The 20,564-nt window shown below is 37.4% G+C and overlaps 1 protein-coding gene across 1 annotated transcript in view; it reads left to right on the top strand.

Moving 5' to 3' along the window:
- Positions 1 to 348: 348 nt before the first annotated feature.
- Positions 349 to 20,564, top strand: part of LOC124279594 (bone morphogenetic protein receptor type-1B-like) — a 71,539-nt gene continuing 51,323 nt past the window's right edge. Inside the window, exons 1-2 of the mRNA XM_046715437.1 lie at positions 349 to 466; positions 20,416 to 20,564. The exon at positions 20,416 to 20,564 is cut by the window's right edge and continues 33 nt beyond it. Of these exons, the coding sequence (XP_046571393.1) occupies positions 385 to 466; positions 20,416 to 20,564 (231 nt within the window). The 5' untranslated portion in view covers positions 349 to 384. The remainder of the gene's footprint in view (positions 467 to 20,415) is intronic.

Genomic DNA, 20,564 nt, shown 5'->3' with positions numbered 1-20,564 from the left:
GTGTTTCTGTCATCGGGTGCAAAAACAAATCGGACATAACCTCAAGTATATATTTTCTTTACACAAAATCTTGACATATGTAAGTATGTGCACTTACAAATATAACTAATTGATTATGAGCATTGATCCCAGCGCTCGAATCTGCGAGTTGAAATTACCGTGCATACTGCATTCAGCTGAATATGTGTTAGCGTTTAATAATTCCGTTCTTTCTCATTTCAGAGAGCTTTCCGTTTGATGTGCATATAACCCCTCGTCTCTACTCCTTTCTGCACCAACCGCAGAGAAGGCGCTCTACAAGATTTTGTCAGCGGGCGGGCAGTCAATCTGTCGGAACAGCCTTGTGACGTCACGAACTTAGGGGTCAATCTTCTTCACAAAAAGATGGCGGACGTGCGCTTGTGGGGTTATAAGATATACAGGATATGTGGAGCGTTAATATTGGTGCTACAGTTGTCATATGTTGGTAAGTAAAGGACTAGACAGTTATTCTCATGTCTCTGTGTGTAATTTGTACTCGAATATCCCTGTAGTCGCGAGAAAACACCGACTTGATGCGTGACCTGTATTCCTTCCCGAATGTTTACGAAGTGGACGAGTGTGCGATGTCCATTTGATTCGAGACGTGGCCAACAGATTGCAAAGTATTTTCACCTATTTTCTACAAATCAGAATTTTCAACGATGTGTTGAGATGTTTGTGATCGGGTGTTGTCTAGCCAGGCCGGCATATCCTACTAGGTTTGTTTTGACAAACACATGCGCCCAGGGAAGCAGTGTCAAAATTGATCAATGAAAAGCATCAGCGTTCCCAATTAAAAATCTAGGTTCTGTTTGTTTTGATTTCGCAGAAGTTGTGTAATTGGTTTGATTTATGGATCTTTATCTCGGGAAACCAATGCCTCTTAAATATGAGCGACAATGCCCTTGTTTGTGACTGATGTGGGTCTTACAAAAACTTTTCATCTTGGTGCAAACTTGGCCTTTGTCGTGAACGAATCTAGGAAACCCATGCCTGTGTTGCTGTATTTTTATGTCAAGGAAAAGGGGAAGAAACACACAACACCTCAAGGGTCATACATGATATGTTGTCATAGTGTTTTCTGATTTTTATGGCCCATATTAATATGTCAATGAGATCATACGAACAGGTTCTTGTCGCATGACAAACTTGAGATAGGCTTAGCTAAACATTGTAACAATATTGAAAATACGAGTTGTACTTGGTTTAACTATTTTCAAATAGCCCACTATTAATTGATTGTAACTTTGTTATAAAATGTAACAGTGATGATTTCTTTCAATTATTTTACTCACAATATACATTATTAGCTATCAAAGTTTTTGATATTGTGTTTATGGTACTATGTAGGAATTGGGACAGTCTTTATAGTTAATGTGTGATATATTTCAATGCATGTGGCACCTCAAAAGCGTGTGTGATGTTTTTAATATTCTGAACAGTTATTTTATAGGTTTACTTATTTGATCACTTACACAAATCAGAATGTTTGTAACTCATATGTTCATTAACGGTGTGATTCCTACTGATTATGTGAAGCATAAGTATTGTGTGTATAAGTTTCTTCACAAAATGATTGTACTGTTTATTGAGCATCCACTCCTGTGCCAGTGATTGTAAATCCGTTATGTCATGGCTCAATGTGTCCGTTTGCATAGTGTGATAATGTGATATTTACACCTTGCAAATTACATGTCATAATCAAATTATTCTACTCTTTATTTGAACCCATGCCAATTTCAACTGTTCCAGATCATGCTAATTGTGATTGTTAACCAATTGAGATCATTACAATTCACGACAGACTGACTTAGTTAATTTCACATCTGCGTTGTCAATTTGCTCATATACCACTGAGCATGTAAGTGGACCAGTAGATATCTATAGCAGTGACAGGTGCTTGTTATTGACGCTGCTGTCATCTGTCATGTGTTGATTGACCTTATCTGTGATTTAATGGCATTCTGTCCCCTGAAAGAATTTAATCACAAATTTTATGAATGTTAAGCTATAATTGTTACATCTTGACTGTAAATGTATGAAAGAACTTTTTATATTAATTTATGACTACAAAATGCCTTTTAGAAAGAGGTCAAATGTAACATATATTTGGGATTACAATGGTTGTGTGTAAGGGTTTAAATTTTTAAATTGTAAGGATCAGTTACCTTCTACGTGAGACTAAAGAATCTCATATGTAATTCAATTGTGAGGCATAAGCTGAAACAGTTGGATTGTCGGCATAATAGTAATATCAAAGAAGCAGATGGTGCTTCACTCCTTCGGTGTTATGTATCGCACGACTTTACTGAATTTTTTAACTCTTTACTGTCAACGTCTACTGGACGGATGACGTTAGTTGTTCCAGTGTCTGAAACAGCGGAGACAATAGAGACAGTCATGTTTGATGATGTTCTTATGAATTGCACTTGTCACCGATAACACCACAACCTGTTTTCTCTGCCAATTTAACGACCAAATCAGTGACAAGTCTAGAATCTTCTGCAGTTTGACATACATCCTTCTTAAAAGGTGAAGCAAGTGTTAGAATTCATTACCACCTCAAACATGTTGCATGTTATCAGAGGATCCTTATAGAGTTGAAAGGGTTTTATTGACAGTTTGTATGAATCTTGGTGTGTGGTTTAAATAGGCTGTCTGGCCTGTCAGGATAGTTATAGCTAGTGGTAAATTACAGATTATCTTACCTGTCAATTTCCTAGCACAGCTGACTGGTTTTATCTTACATTGCCCCTGTTCTTTTTTACGCGAACACCTGCTGCCGGTTTGAAGTACCTTCGATGTAAAATGTGTTCAGATTCATTGAAATAAGGGACTGATACCATTTGTACAATATTATGTTTCCGATTTGATAAGCCTGGGACCAGTTATTGAACAGATTTGTGTCATGAATACCTTGCTGTCTGACGTACCCGCAATATAATTATAAAACATGTTTTCCTATATAATGCTATGAATGTATTAATAGTTTTCGACTGAAACAAATACTGAAAAGGGGATGACTTCAAATATCCATGCTCCATGTAGGACTGGTTATGAAGGTCAATAATCCAGTGTTTCGTATTGCAGGGGGTGGGGGAATAGCCTTGTGGTTAAAGTGGTTGCTCATCACGCCAAAGACCCGGGTTCGATTCCCCACATGGGTACAATGTGTGAAGCCCATTTCTGGTGTTCCCTGTCGTGATATTGCTAAAAGTGGCGTAAAACTAAACTCATTCACTATTGAAGGGGGATTCTCTGTCTTGAAGTTAAAATTTACAAGAAACTGAGCTTTTTACAGAAAAATGAATGACCTATTTTGAAGTCCCTATGCAAGGTTCCAGTATTTCATGTTGAGCCGAGTAGAACAGCACCCTGAAAGCAAGTAATTTTTATGCAAAACCTGGATGAACATTGAAAATTAGTTATTTATAAGGTTAAATAAAAATGATTCTCCAAGGGAAGCCTCAAGTATCAGGAACCCTCCAGTCTGTATGTATCAGCCTGGAGAATGGGTTGAGTATAGGGTGATGAAGATGAGGAGGGTATGAGGATGGAAGAGGGTTGAGTTTTATTCAGTCATAATATTTTTAGTTTGTTTAAGATGGACTGACAAAAATAACCCTGAAATTAGAAGTAAATGGAATTACTTGACAATTTCTATTTGGGTTAACTGTGTTTTACAGTAAAGTGACGTGATGTTTTGTCACATTTTTTTGTAGGAAATGTTGATTAATATATATAAACAATCTTTGTTTTTACAACAATGTAAATCTGTTATATATTGTTATGTTGCCATTTTAAAATTTTTGTTTGCTATTGATAATTAGCAGTGCTAATTAGGGCTGGGACGATACACTATGTCATGATACGATACGTATCGCAATATTTTACATACGATACGTATCACGATACATACACCTTGAAAGAATGACAGTATTGAGATTTAAGATGATTTATTTGAAGGTATATGTGTATAAAAATAACACTATTGTAATAAACAAACACGTAACACTATCATACTTGCGTATTTTTCTCTACATAAGTACTTTAAGTTTAACATGTTTAAGATCATACTGTTTGGAAAAAAAGTCGTGTATCTTTTTGTACCGATACACCAGTCGACGATACGATAGCTGTATCAAACTAAAATGTATCGTGATGTATCGGTGAATCGTCCCAGCCCTAGTGCTAATCAGGAAGTTATGTATGAAATCATTTCAGGAACAACTACATTGAATTTTATGACACATTTTTAAAGTCTTAAAAAGTAATCTCTGTGGAGTAAGACATTTGTAAAACCACACCTGATGGTATGTCATTCATAGGTAGATGTATCTGGATTTTGTATTTAATATCGTGACATGTTTCAGGTGGGAATTATCTACAATTCCACCAAAGGTCCCTTTGTCAGTTTTGAAAAAATAAAAAATTTGGCTCAATTAGGATCTTTGCAAAGTTCATATTTTCTTCAGTACAGAGTGATTTTAACATTTTGTTTTTTCACTGCAACAATTTAAAACTAAGAAAGAAAAAAGGTCTATTTCTGTTGCTTGTCAGTGAAATATACAAGTCACCTGTACAAATAGATGTGACAGATCATAGCATCAGTTGTAGTTACACCATGAAAAGGGGACAGTTTAATCCACTTTGTGAAGTTTTACTGACATTTGCTGTAGACTTCGGTCTGAATATCGACCTCTCTACAAGCCTAGATAATCCCAGAGTTGTTACTTGAAGTTCAATGATTTTCATCTGGCTGAGATTATGTCCCTGTCTGTGGTGTTGGAATAGAGCAGGATTGCCTCCTATGTCAAGGCAGATGGATTTTCACCAGATGTTCACCTAACCCTCAACTTTAACTTCAGTTAGGCTAATCGCATCATGACAGGGGACTGGATATTGTTACAAGTCTGCTGATGTTAAGTTAAATATTACCTTCACAGATGTACCTGATACTTTGTTATTATGGCTTTGTGTTATTTAGGTGGGGATTCTGGGTTAGAACATGCTTATGATAAAGAAACTGAAGAAATGGTTTATTATAGTGTCACACATGGATATTACAAGCAATGTTATGCGTACTGTTGAAACGATACAGTAAGCAAGCGAGTATGCCTACAGTGTGTGATATGTACAATAGCAATAAAACAATTGCTGCCTGTGTTTCCTTGGCATGAATTGCTAAGGCTGGCAACGATATAGATCATACAGATTAGTCATCGTTAAATTAATATTGATCAATTATCAATATATTATTATAGAACTTTGAGCAAAAATAACCAAAACATATGAAAGAAATTAACATATTTCACATCAGTGGTGAGTGGTGACATATTAAGGTTTGGACTACCAGCAAGACGCCGTCCTGGACATACTTTAAGAGCAGTCCATGAATAAAGACCTAACTGTGTGTATTTTTCTGGGTAAATTTTAAAATTATGTCATCACAATTGTTCATTTAAGATATTATCGATTACATGAATTTCATATCGATAATCATTAATCCCATTTACAATATTTCCGAACAGGGGTGGAAATAACTTTAAAATTGATAGTGTACTCCGGTACAGTGGCACATGTAAAGTCACTTGCCCTGATAATTTTTCCACTTTACCGACCGTTTTCTTGCTGATTTTTTAGATAAACAACATAATTAACATTGGAAAGTCAACTGGACACCGGTACAGTGTGATATACAAATTTGTTTGCCCGACAGAAAAAAACCTGGACTCGGACGTCAGCCAATGGGTTATTTCCATCCCTGCCGAGTATCAGTCTTTTTAGCCAACCCTTATCACAACTCATCAGGTCAATCAATGGTGTAGTGTTTACCAAAAAAACCCAGTTCTTTCAAATAACATAAAAGTAAGGAATTTACAGTTTGAATACAGTTTGAAAAATGGGGTTCCGACTAACATGACGGATGCTTGAAGTTGACGAACGTGAGATTGAATAATGGAGGCATAACATGGAGACATGTTGTATACTAGGTGGTGTGTATTCATGTCTGTTTCAAGAGGATGAAAATATATGTGACATTTGGTCTTCTATTGTTGGGGATGACAGTAATAATCTAATTGAATCACTGTCACAGCTTCGGTCATGTCACACCGATGGTGAGGCTCCTCCGTCTATGTGCCGTTGAGGAGACACCTTTCTCGCCTGGTCAAAAGGTCAACACCAGAATTCGAAATTTATCTGTGGATTTGGTGGCGTTATCTGAGGTCGTGACATCACCAATTAGGTGCGCAAATCAGGAGATGGTTTCAGTTTCTGTGCCATGGTACATTTTTAATGCTTTGATGACTTTGATGAATGGTTTCGGTCCCATTTGGCAAACTCTGACGTGTAGAAATTAGACGTTAATTAAGGGTAGTCTTTAATGCATGTGATGAGTAAGAGAACGTAATCATGAGTGATAGAAGGAAGAATTACTTGACTTGCATTGCCAACTATTCTTAGACTTGAAAGCCTTGATTGAGTCACCATGACAGTTGAACTATTTTGGGGATATTTTCAGATTTTTAGACACTGGTTTTACATTTGTGTGATGCTGAAGTATTTGTTTGCATCATCAGTGGTACCTTTTATGAGATCATTTTTTCAGTCTGTGTAAACAGCAGAAGTAGGTGTTTGAGTGGCTCAGTGGTTAATGCATTTGTTCATACAAGGGTTTTGTGTTGATGGTCAGTTATAAGTACACGTAAGTGTTTTATTGATATTTGATATTTCCTGACATTTGTGCCAAGACGAACTTACTGAAAGCAGCAGAAGACTTTTCCTTCCTTCCTACACACTATCACTCCATGCCGAATTGTGGGCGATTGTGGCCTGTGCACAGTTGCCTCCCTTTAGCATAAGAATTCTTGCAATTGTTGGTTCAAATTCTGATTCTGATTATGTTTCTGGCTTTGCCTGCACCTGCACAATACTCCTACTCAAGGCCCGCTGTGATGTTGCTGGAATATTGCTAAAAGCGGCGTAAAACCAAACTCAGTCAGTCAGTCCTGCTCAAAGCCGGGTTCGAATCCCCACATGGGCACAATGTGTGAAGCCCATATCTGGTGTCCCCCGCTCTGATGTTGCTGGAATATTGCTAAAAGCAGCGTAAAACCAAACTCAGTCAGTCAGTCCTGCTCAAGGCTTATACCAAGTGGTTTGGGTGTCTGTAAGGGGCCACAATTCTCTGTGCAGAGTTTCACGGAAACGTATGATTGTGGGTTCAAATCTGGGTGTGTATAAGGAGCCCCAATTTTCTGTGCAACTTGCACAGAAACCTGTGATTGTGGGTTCAAATCCTGGTTTACCCTGATTTCGTTTCTATGTTTGACAGCATCATACCGGTGCTTATAGGTTTCATCACGACCCCACCTCATGTCAGGCTTTCTCCTCCAACATCAAGCTCACATCAAGTTGACAATTTTTTTAGTAGTAAACCCAACCCACTCAAATTGAACTTTTCTCTCAGTAAGCTCACATGTTGTGATGTAACTGAAATACAATACTAAGCAGTGTTAAACAAAACTCTGCCTTTATCATCCATGGATCCATATATTTTCCAAATTACCTCCTCCATCTATCCGTTAAGTCTGAACTCCTACAAACCAGCAGAAGCATGAACCTGAAACTTTAAGAGGTATTTAAATCTTGCACTCAGATGTAATCTGTATTTTGAAGGGAATATAAAGGGTGCTTATTGTTTCCTATCATATCTCTCCGAAACCATGAGTTTCCAGAATGATGAATATTTGGTTACTCGGCACCAGAATCAACTGGGAATGGTTGTGTACCTTGGGCCCAACAGACACCTTTGAATGGGTTTGATTCCCAGTTTGCCTTAATGACGGTTCTGGGTTTATCAGCACTGTTCGATGGCTTTTAAGAGTTATGATTCTTTGTTCTTATGTCCCAGAAAAAATGAGTTTGGGAGAGCTGAATATTTGTGATGTGGCAGGGCATTAAAGACTAAGGAGAGTTTTTTCTTAAAAATGTGGAAGTGGGGTAAAAATGTAACCTTTGAAATAACGAAGACCTGAGTTCGATTCCCCACATGGGCACAATGTTTGAAGCCCATTTCTGAGTGTCCCCGCCGTGATATTGCTGGAATATTTCTGAAGGGAGATAAAACTGCTCAGAATGGTTCACTGCTTGGAAATGGAATATATCCTTTTTATAAACAATCTAAATATCTATGTTGGATTTGTGGAAAAAAGATTTAACATGTTTAAACTTCAGTTTCTTAGAGACTGTAAGCTGGTATTGATGTAGCTTGTTTTTAATAGTGACAACGGGACATACCCGGTAACAACAATCTGTTTTTAACGATACCACTAAGATCAACAACCAATGTTTTACAATTTAAATCCACCTATATGCATGATAAGTGTGATGAGCACCACAAAAGACTAGTGCAATTTCATTTTGCTTCCTTTTTTACACAGTCACTGCTAGTTTATTTGTTGTGATTAATATAATAAAGAAATTGTTGTCCAATTGTCTGAGAGTCTGAGATATCAAGAATGGTACACAGCTGCTGAAAGGGCACCTTGCTTGTGTAGTGACATAGTATAAAACAGTATGCATAGTGGCAAATAAATACATAGGATTAAATAGAAGGCATTTGATTATTAAATAGTAAATATAATGTGTGTTTGTGAATCTTTTCTTAGGATGGTTCTTGATTTTAGCCTCCTCTACTTCTACTAGAAGTCATGTCACATTATTTGTCCATAACACTGACTGCCTGACTGAGTATGGTTTTTACACTGCTTTTAGCAATATTCCAGCAATATCATGACAAGAGACACCGGAAATGGGCTTGACATTGTACCCATGTGGGGAATCAAACCCGGGTTTTCAGTGTGACGAGCGAACACCCTTTTCCACAACAAATTGTTAACAAATAGTCAGCAAGAGCAAGTTGATGGGGTAGGGCCTTTCATCTGTATTTAGTTGGTTTACAAAATGTTGGCTTAAAGTTGGATGTAGGTACTGTCACTATTTATTGAAAAACAGCCTCAGATGTCACACCATCATCGAAGTACATTTGATAAATTGATAACTGAAAGATGATTGATGAGGTCCTTTGTGTTAGAATAAAGATTTTTTGTACCTATGATTCACAAGTTCTTATGAACAGCAGTGATGAAATCTTGTGGGATTTTTTTATATGCCTTCTCATTATAAAACAGATGGCACAAAAACGTCTTTTTCTAACATGATGGGTTTTTTTGGGTGTTGTTCAGTTTTGTAAACAAAGTGAAAAACAGAATAAGATGATGAAAATATTCAACAAAATGGAGTTACAACTTGTTTTCCAGGTACAATGTTGAATACACCTTGAGCTTGCACTAGAGCGTGGATATGTGCGCTATATAAATATATCCAATAATAAAAAAAAAAAAATAACACTTTTAATTTTTATTCCAACAATGTCAGCTTTTTGTCATATGCGAAACTACAGAGGCGGTATATCTTCTGCAGCTACAGGAATGGTGCTGACATTGAAGATAAGGATTGCTCACAAAATTCAAGTCTAAATTTAAACATTGAAATGTGTCATTTTCATCAGCTGTTAAGCTCTCTATGTCTGTGTTGCGTGCATGCTGCTTAATCCCATGTTATGAACTGTGCAGTTATGCCAGTCCTATTTCAACTAAAATATTTATGCTTTATTGGTAGTTTCAATTTTATTCCCTTCCTATTGAAATTGTTTTTACGATATCTTGTATCTTACTAAATAATGCTTTTCAATTCCAAGCAACATTAAGTTTTCAGACTTTTATATATTTTTACCATTTTGTGAGTATTATTAATATAATTATTTGTTATTACATGAAGTTGAAACAAGAAAAACAGGTTAGCATCTTTATTCAATTTTTACTGGCTAAAAAATAATTAAATAATTATTTGTTATCACATGATGTTGAAACAAGAAAAACAGGTTAGCATCTTTATTCATTTTTTACTGACTAAAAATTAATTAATTATATGTTATCACATGATGTTGAAACAAGAAAAACAGTTTAGCATCTTTGTTAATTTTTTACTGGCGACAGATGAAGTTTGACTGGGAATGATTTATACCTGCGTGATTGAGATGCCAGGAGGAACCAGTTTTGTCATTAGCAGTGTGAAAACTTTACCATATTGTGTTGATGGCGGAAGACTTGTGTGTATTTTCCCAGATTCTAACACCATGTGTATGTGAGGTAATGGAAAGAAAACCTGTAAAACTGTTGTACAAGATGGTGGAGGAAATGTGGGCGATTGAAACCAACAACTGCAATAACAAACCGGTGAATGATGAGTAAGGCAAAACGGGGAAACTGACAAGCAAATTAGAGGGACATTCTTCTATCACTGTCTAATGATCAATTGCATTTTAATGAGCTTGTCAATACCGAACAGCCAAATGTTGTTTGATTTCTTGCTGATTATTTTGCATGCGAAATCAGGGGAAGTTTGGAGGTAATATGCGTGACATAAGAAAGGTGAAATGTTCAATGAATTGCAGAAAATTCGCTGTAATTAGGAAGTGGTGCAATTTTGTCTGACTTGAGCTGAAATTGACAAGTTTTATGGTCATAGGGAGAAAGTATTACCTCGTGGATGACTTTGCGTACAATATTGAAAAAGTGACAGCTTGTTAAATAATTTTTGTTTTTATTAATTTGCTGTTTACCATATTTTCTTTTTGGAAGTCCCCTAAGCATCGGAAGTAAAAACTAAATCTTGCCACTGTTTTCTCCAAACATTGAATTATTATGGAAATTACGACCTCGGCTATGTAGACAGCCTGGGAGGACAGTGTTTTGCGATGTTAGCTGACATGCAAAAGAAATTAATGTACTTGGGGAATTTATGAAAGAAAGTCTGCATGCTTGATCAGAATATAAATTGGTCAGAATGTCTTAAACAAGACTAAGATACTCACTCTAAGTTAATTTAAAGGACCATGCTGCGTTTTATGAATTTTTATTGTGTTTTGCTATTTTAATCAGGCCAGGCTAGTTACAGATTCATGTCAGAGGATTGCCCGAGCTTGTTTAAATGCAGGCCATGCAAAGTGTCTTTGACAACTGTTTAGTTGGTTGCTGCAATGCCTCTGCTATCAGTGGAGTTGATACTGGCCGATGTTGAAATGGGCGCTGCTTGGTATAGTGTCAGCTTGATTTGCTGATCTGTATGACTGACAGGTTATTGTGAGTATGAGTGTGGTGGCATCAAGTCAATAAACACACCGAATTAAGCTGCGCGTCTTGCAGTCTGCACTGGCTACTGAACAGCTAGTCCAACGTGGTGGACGCTACGAGGTGCTCTGAGCAAGACTAGACGTGGTAGATTAACACCAGTGATTGTAGCATTATGGCTTGATACACACAGACCATCTTGCGTGATTTCTTGAAGTATTGGGAGATATTGTGGTTGCTTCACACTCAGCTTGCTAGACACTGCTTCTAGGAGAGCTGAGAGATGGAGTGAGGTTTAAAGTAGCACACCCTAGGGTGTGAGAATGAAGGGCTCGATGCATGGAGATATCGAGTTGATTTTGTCTGTAGAATTGGTCAGCAGTTACTGAGTTCAGTTCCTCTTAATGTGATCCATGTCAATGATGCTACGAGTGATCTTAAATGCAAGCTCCGTCTCGCAGAGATAATCAGGTTTTAGGGAGCCATGGGTGGGCCAGTGGTCATAGATGCAATTTGGTGACATTATTTGTATTTTGGGATTTATTGATCCAACGGTCTGGAGCCAAAAACAATCATTATTGGCATAAAATATAATAATTTATTTTCATTTCATTTTTGTCCATTTGAAAAGAGGATATAACTTAAGAAAATTAAAAAATAATTCAAGTAATATCAAATCTTGTGCATTGCATTTAGTCTTGTGCCACTTCCAACACTGAAGAAAAGAACATTGTCTGAAGACATTACCACAAAAACAATTATACTTTATGCTGAATTAGCATATATTTTCCATGTAAACCACACTAAGCCAAAACAAAGTTATGTCAAATGAAATTTAAGAAGCTTGAAACTAATTGGTTATTTTGAATAACAGATCCTAAGATATGAGATATTTACCCTAGTTTGTTAGGGGGAATATCCAGGATATGGGAATTTCTTGAGTTATTCGTGACCTACACACTCCGGGGTGGTTAAGATTCAAACTCAACCTGGTACAGGCCAATGTAAGATAAGGAGTTGATTTAAGGGTGGTTTTAAAGTATGAGGTAGGTTTGAGGTGCATGAGGGATTTACAGTGGCTCCACAGGGACCAACGTGTGATTACAATGGGGAGATGGCTGATTGATCAGCTGGCTGGCATTGGAGGGGGACAATCATCAATCATCATGGCTTCTTGATTAACAAGTCAAAGAGGAAATGAATGTATGAACAGTTGGAAGAACTTTGACTTTGTCGTACTTTAGTTGAAGAACACACTTTTTTTAGATTTTTTCTCTGACGTCTTTGGACACCTCATAGTCGTAACTGGAATTTGATTTGATCCAGTAGCGATCATTACCTACTGCAGAAGTTGTATTCTGTGTATTGTATATAGTTCTGGACCTTTGGATTTGATGAAGCAGTCCAAATTTGATGTGACTGGACAGAATCCTTGTTATCACCTCGAGTCCTTTCATGCCATCTTTACCATTCATTCTTCAAGTGCCTCACAGTGGCCTATTACTCCCTGTCATCCATATGCTAAGAGTGAGTGAGTGAGTATGGTTTTACGCCGCTTTTAGCAATATTCAAGCAATATCACGGAAGAAACGGGCTTCACACATTGTACCATGCATGTGGGGAATTGAACCCGGGTCTTCGGCGTGACGAGTGAACACTTTAACCACTAGGCTACCCCACCGCCCCCATATGCTAAGAATGTAAGGAAGGTAGGACATGATGAAACAGAGGTCAGAAACATACTTCTTGTAGTTGATGTTAATCAAAGATTTATCACATTTGACTATTCCTTGATCCCTTGTAATCAGAACTGTACAGAAACAATATTAATGTGTTGTTTTTGAAAAACAGTTATTTGTATAAATGACCGTTTGACAGAATTCCCGAAAATATGTATTCATGGTCAGATCTCAAAACATGAATCTGCTATAGTTTTTCATGTTTTAGATCTTTCTTATGATATAAAAACAGTGTTGATTTGCTACTTTTATGGTATTTTTTTAGTTGTCATAATGTGAGTTGCGAGTTCTGATTTCCCCGATAACAGCAGCGTGAAGAAACTGACGAACGCTTTTGTAGCTGTCAACAACAAGGTTTAAAGTCACAGAGCTTGATGTAGGTAACGTGAACATGATACATCGTGACCTTTATGTTTTCTCCCTAATATGTGATGTATGGATCAGTGGAGGATCTTCCAGGAATGTCTTCATGTACCGAGAGTGTTGGAATCCAAGACCTTCAACGAGGAACTTTAACATTTCTCCCTTTCCTGAGAGATAGATAATCCATTATTTTCTGAAGGAGTTGTCATTATGAGTAGGAAATTTTTAAACCGTACGATACCTGACCACCTAAAAGAGAATTCAGCGGAGCTGAGGTACAGTTGTCGCGGATTTGCGGTGACACCAAACAGCCAGACCTCAGTGGACAGCAGTGATGAAACACTCGTCAGATGTTTCACGAAATCACAGAAGGATAGAGTTTTCTATCAGTGAACTGCAGAAGTGATGTGATTGCTTGGACAATATGTTCCATTAACTCTTGTCCAGACCTTCATTAAGATCATGACAGGTCATTCCATCATTTGATCTGTTGCTCGGGGCACAGAAGGTTTGCCCATTTAATGTGTCAGCTCATCATGCCAAAGGTCTGGGTTTGAGTTCCAGATGGATAGAATGTGTAAAGACTATTTCTGTTTCTCACTCACTCACTCACTATCACACTCACTCACTCTGGAACAAAGTCCTGTATAATTGTCTGATAAAGTGTGTGTATAGTTTGTGTGTGTGTGTGTGTGTTGTAGACTAGTGGTTAAAGTGTTCAGCTCATCACGACGAAGCCCTGGGTTCGATTTCCCACATGGGCATATTATGTGAAGCCCATTGCTTTTGTCCCCCATCTTGATATTGCTGGAATATTGCTAAAAGTGGCGTAAAACCAAACTCACTCACATCAATCACTCACTCACATCACTCACTCACTCACTCACTCACTCACATCACTCAACTTACATCACTCACTCACTCACTTTTGACCTTAGTGTCACATCAAGCAGTGTTCAATACCACAATGGGAGAAATGATGCAGAGGTACTGGAGTCTTTCCATTTATGAGTTCTGAGGACTCCTGGTACCCTGATGGCTTGGATTGATTCTCCTAATATCATTCACTCCCTGTGTCTGCACCAGGCTGCCATCATAGAGCTGGTTCTTTGCTGATTGCAGTGTTTTACAAATTTGAAAGCTGCACCAAAGTCTCTATATATCATCATGGGGTAATAATTAACGATGAATTTTTGTATGAATTATTACTCCATGATAATATCAAAACTCCAAGTTGTGAGTACCATGGGATATCTAGCAATGCCTGAACTGTCTCAGCAAGTTATTGCCGGATTAATCTGGATCTTTAGGTTGTCTTTCATATTTTTAACTGTAGAAATGAAAAGTGTTGCATAGCTAAAAAGTCGGTCTTATCAGACTCTGTCAAACTGCCACAGTGTCAAAACCAATTGGCGTGCATAAAAGAATTTAAATGTTCCTCCTGTGTGAAATAAGTTGTGTAATTGATCATTCCTTCATAATTAGTTGAATTCATGCTGAAAATTGATGTCTGCTTAATTGCCTACGTAAGTAGGTTATGACATATTGATTCCTACAACTGTGTTGGTGAGGCATTGAAGTGTTTAATAGTGATTTATCTCAGGTCTAGTGACTCGAGGTCACGGACTGTTGTTGTTCAACTCTAGTTGGTTCCATGGATATATGGAAAAGCCACCTAGCTGGTTGGAAACAAGCACCCCCGACATACACATCATTAATCAATCAGTTGTGTAAGGACTGGGTATATCTAATGATTATTGGGCTCATGTACAAATAGGATCCTTCTGAAGTTAGTCCTGACAAAAATGATTTGTATGACTTAATCGCTTGCTCAACAAAGCCTCAAGTGTACAGTTTCTCCCAAATATTTCCAGAGACTTTCAGATATGTTCTGTGGAATAATCTCAAAACTTCTTAATTTTTTTCAATGTGACCGCCTCCGTGGTGTAGTGGTAAGAGCGTCCGCCCGGAGAGCGGAAGGACGCAGGTTCGATCCCCGACCGCGTCATACCAAAAGACGTTAAAATATGGTACTTGTTGGTCCCTGCCTGGCGCTCGGCATTAATGGGTACAACAAGGACTGGTCAGCTCGGAGTCAGTATAATGTGTCTGAGTGGGGTATTCATGCTTCACTGCGGTGTGGTATCTCAGTGGGCTAGCACTATAAAACCAGCTTAAGTCTGGGGCTAGTACAAGCAGCCGCACATACACATACACACGCATGCACATCGTCATATGAGCGAAACATTCTCAAGCACGACGTTAATCCCAATTTCACCTCACCTTTTTCAATGTATTTGGGGTAGCCTAGTGGTTAAAGTGTTTGCTCGTTATGTCGAAGACCCGGGTTCTATTTGTACGTCATGCCAAAGACCCGGGTTCTATTCCCTACAGGGAACAATGTGTGAAGCACATTCCTGGTGTCCCCGGCTGTGATATTGCTGGAGTATTGCTAAAAGTGGCATAAAACCATACTCACTCACTCTGAATATATTTTGCTATTACAAAGGCATATTACTTGGGAAGAAATCACAATGCCTGGCCACTCATCTCTCTGGCTAGTAGTGCCAGTGTATCTCGAGACACTGATAATGAAGAAATGTCACTATTTTTTGTACTTATCTGGGTTCAAAGGTAAAAATGGTTGTGCTCAAGAATTTACATTAAGAGTGCATGCTGGTTTTTACTTTAATACATCCATAAACTAAACAAGTATATTTGAAGGCAATAAATAAGTCAGTTATGATAATTTCACAAACAGTAACAGTGACATCATTCAGTGTTGTATTTTGTAATGCACCACACACTCTATTATCATCAACCAATCAGAATATAGTGATCGTTATAGTTTAGTGTTGTTATACAGTGTTGTTGGTGGAATATATACACCATGCCTGGCTAGCCAATCAAATGCCTTGCAATCACCTGAAAATTATTTATGACTGTATACAAACTGAAAAATTGGAAGCATGATTTTGGATGATAAACAGAATCTCACCCTCGTGTTCAAGCTCAGATATATCAAGACATGTTGATAACAGTAAAAATATCCTTGGCAAGATGAGATATTTGTAACGTTGTCAACAAGTCTTCATATACTTGATCTTAGAGGACATGAGGGTGAGACTGTCTGAGAGAAGCTTCAGCAACAGGTTGATACATGAGTGTTCATCAAAGATACATCATAGGTTCTGGATAAATGGAATGGTGCCATAGGCTCATGAATATAAACAATCGGCCTTCAGACTCGTAAATAAATACAGTCAGACTCAAGGCAATGAAACGCACTGGTGTGGGTGGTCTTTGTTCTTTAGACATGAAAAACTATGTAAACTGTGTCAAGAATTTTACGAACTGTTTTAACCATATTTATCACATGGAGTTTTAGTGATGATGGATACATGCATGCAGATTCTTTCATATTACTTAACTTAATCGTGCTATGTCTTTTTAGTAGACATTTCTTGGTTTTGTTGCTCTGGGAAAACATTTATGTTATTTTCTGGTCTGGAAGTTTGTACTAATAGATCATAATAGCCAATTTATAAAACAAGGGTCACCACATCACACAGGACATGCTCAAAGTGCACGGCATTCTTACCCAAATCAACAAATACGTGGCACTCCATTCTCACCTCCCTAGGGAATATGCAGCTGAATAATATCAACCTATACCAATATTTTTCTGGTTCCAACACATTTGTTACTGGTTTGGCTACAGTGTCGTGATATAGTGGATTCAAATTGTTATAGAGAGGAAATGGTTTAACCAACGTGGATGTGGTCTTTATCATTCCAGTAATTTGCATGTTATTTATATATTCTGTCTTGTAAATGGTTGAAGATATCAGAGCTCCAGATAAGAATTAGGTCATGTGGGTACTGTACCCACTGCATTTTTGGGGAGTGGGTATTATGAATGTTGAGTGGGTATTTCATTTTCCGTTACCCACTGCTTTCAAATATGTGCTTATTTCAGTCATTTCACTCACCTAAGTATTATGTCATTGAGTAAGTTTACTAAGCAGGTATGTTCTGCCTCATGTCATACCTAATCAAAACCAAGTTAAATATAATGGAAATGATTTCATAAAAAAATCACTCATCCTATACTGACAAAAATACAATACTTGTCCAACTTGATAGCAATCGATGTCTTTTTCATTACGCAAGCGATTTTTAAAAATATACTCTGTACGCATTTGTTTTAAACTTTTTGCGTATCTAACATTTTAAATGCGTAAATGGTACGCAACAATTATTTTTTCAATGCATAATTTTAAATTTTCTATGCGTATTTTACACGGATACGCAGCTTATCTGGGCCTCTGAGATATTATTAATTGGTTTGTATTGTAGAGCAGAAAATTTCGAATCATGGCCTAAGATTAGTGTAGAAGTTAAAAAAATGGCACGGCAAGATTGGGTGTTGATTAACAGAGAAAGTGTTAGAGCGCAGTGTGTGGGTTGTGTATATGAGTGGAAGCGTAATGACGACCGAGAAGTCCGAGAGTCGGACAACATTGTCCCTGTCTGCGCTGTAGCTCCTAGCTTACCTCAATAAACAAGTCAGCATTTGTACACTACTTATCTCTGTTTACTCAGAAGTGAAAAGCTGGGCTATCACTGCGTTCTAGTATGCATTGCGCTAAGCAGATGCACACCATGTGAATTCAGGTTTGTTTTGACACTCACATGTCAAGTTTCAATTGGGACTGAAGTTTCAAATCAAATTCCTAATTGGTATGATACAGGAGGCCGAATGGAATGTATAAACTAGGTTGGACTTTGGAGATTACGGGAATTCTTTTGTTTGGGTGATTTGCTATTTACACAGGTTGTAGTGAAATGTACGCTGGTTTTAGTGTGCTGTGATTGATAACATCAGGGATCAGGATAGCCATGTACATGATTTCAGTCAGGAGCGACAAGCAATCTGTCTGACTCGTCAAGCGGCCAGCCTGTTATCACATAGATTACCCAAGGGAAGAAGCTTTATTTGTTCAGCATGTTGTATCGAGGGTAAATTTGTAAAACACACACATCTCAAGAATAGAACATCTATGTCAATGGTTTAAGCTAAAATGGGTGATAGTACATAGTAGAACATTTTTGATGGACTGTTCTCGAAAGATGTATCTGAATTAATGTTTTAAAGTCATAACATGTGTAAATTTAAATGCATATTGGATGATAAATATCAAATTCTGATACTTATGCTGCAGTTTTATTACATATATTATCAGCTCTTTTTTTGTAGCAATAATTCAAATTCCTTCAAACCAAAATACTGTAGTTGTTCCCTACATCCGAATATTGGTTTACAGTGGAAAAAGCACGATTTGCAAAAGATTATTTTAAACAAAATTTTAAATGAGGAACTGGAAATAATTCCACAGTGTTTCAACTAACGTTTGTTGCAGCTAAAAAGCTTCAAAAGGGAATACCGGTTCACCAGTCGTGTAATTTTTCTTGTCCAATTTTGTCGAACTTCGCCCCATGTTTGCTGCCAGTAATCCCAGCAGCCGAAGGTGGTCGCCAGTCACTGGCATGGCTGCCGTAACAAGCCTGGTGACAATCGAGCATTGTGTTTTGACAGTGCTTGTCACATGTATACTGTCGCCCAGCTGATCCCTACTTGCATGGTGGTGCAATATTATCAGACTTGTGTGTTTTCGGAATGTCAACCCCATCCCAGATGGTATAGTTCAAAAGAAATCTGTTCTCCATGGTTAATGTTTGACAGGGGCCCAGGTTTGCTTGCTCTGCTATCATTTTCTCATGCTCGAAATATTTTAAATATTTTGTATACGCCTGTAACAAACCTTTTTTGGCTGTAACTGTATTAATGTTTGGTATTATTTTATGTCAGGGAATACGTTTTCCACATGTTGAAGTCTATTTTGGTATGTAAGATTATTTGTTTCACCCTAGATGTTGCCTAGTTGTGTTGTTTATGATTGACAACTTAAAGATTGGAAACATTGCCAAACATTTGGTTCTCGGAAAATAACAAATAATGGACGAGAAACTAAACTTGGGTTTTTTTTAAAACTTTTGAAGTGGGGTAAAGAAAAACATCTTGGTGAGATGTAGGCACAGCGTTCATTCCAGCTGGAATTGAGATGATTTGAGGGATTGTTTGTAGTATTATTCATGGTTATAAATTTGTTTTTGACTTTTATGGTATTAAACAATTTCACCCTTTTGATTAATGTTGTTGACTTTAGATGGATGATTTATTATGAAGTCGACTTTTTAGGTTGTCTGTGGATCAATAGCTTTAGTTGTAGCAAAGGCAACATTGTGTTCCTTCTTATATCAGGTTACGTATTTGTGTGCACATGTACTTAATCTCACTCACTCACTCGGTAGGCAAAACGTGTTTCCATTAATTATTGATACTTAATATTCTGGATTGTTTTGAGTATTATTTTGACTAAATAATATTGAGAAGACAGGGAAGGCAAATTATATTATTAGAAAACTAGAAGTAGGTATATCATTAAGAAAATTCAGGAAATATTTTGTGAGTGAGTGACATGATGCTGTGTGTGAAAAGATTTTGTTTTTTTTGTAGAATGTTGTATTCAACATAAGAACTAGAAATGTGAAATTCTTTCCCTCACACCTGATGTTGAAAGAAATGTTAGCATTTTTTGTAATTGGGACCCTCATTAGCAAGAAGCTGTTGTGTTAAGTATTGCAGTGCTAATTGACATAACATCATTTCTTGTGGAGGCATTTTGTTGTTTTCTCTCACAAAGAAACATTTTTTTTATGAATGTATAAGAACAATGCATCTTCTTAAAACAGGAAGTCCTCTGTTAGAAGAAAAAACTTTAACAAGTTTCATGTTTTTGTCTTTTGTGCCTACTTGAGAAAAAGAGAACTTGATACATAGTTTAATGATATGTCATTTGGTCGTGTATACTAGATATGACGGGATTTGTTTAAGCATTTGTCATGGCACCCTTGGCATGCTTGGTCCAGCCAGGGTCGTAAATATTTGTTTGATTACCAGATTAGTCTTCAAATCCAACTCAATCTTTTAAAGATATGGTTTGAGACAAACTGAATGTTTATTTCTGTTTCAGGTTTGGGTCTTCGCTGCTACTGTAACCAGTGTCCACCAAAGATTGGCTTGCCTAGCAACTCATGTCTGGCTCGAGACAACAGCAAGTGCTTCACTGCTGTCACCATCAACTACCTGGAGGATGAGACCACAGAGACTTGGGACTATGGC

Source organism: Haliotis rubra, unplaced genomic scaffold, assembly GCF_003918875.1.
Source record: "Haliotis rubra isolate DU_JTF1 unplaced genomic scaffold, ASM391887v1 Scf252, whole genome shotgun sequence".
In the NCBI taxonomy this organism is placed as follows: Eukaryota; Metazoa; Mollusca; class Gastropoda; order Lepetellida; family Haliotidae; genus Haliotis; species Haliotis rubra.
This window is presented reverse-complemented; position numbering and strand designations above follow the sequence as displayed.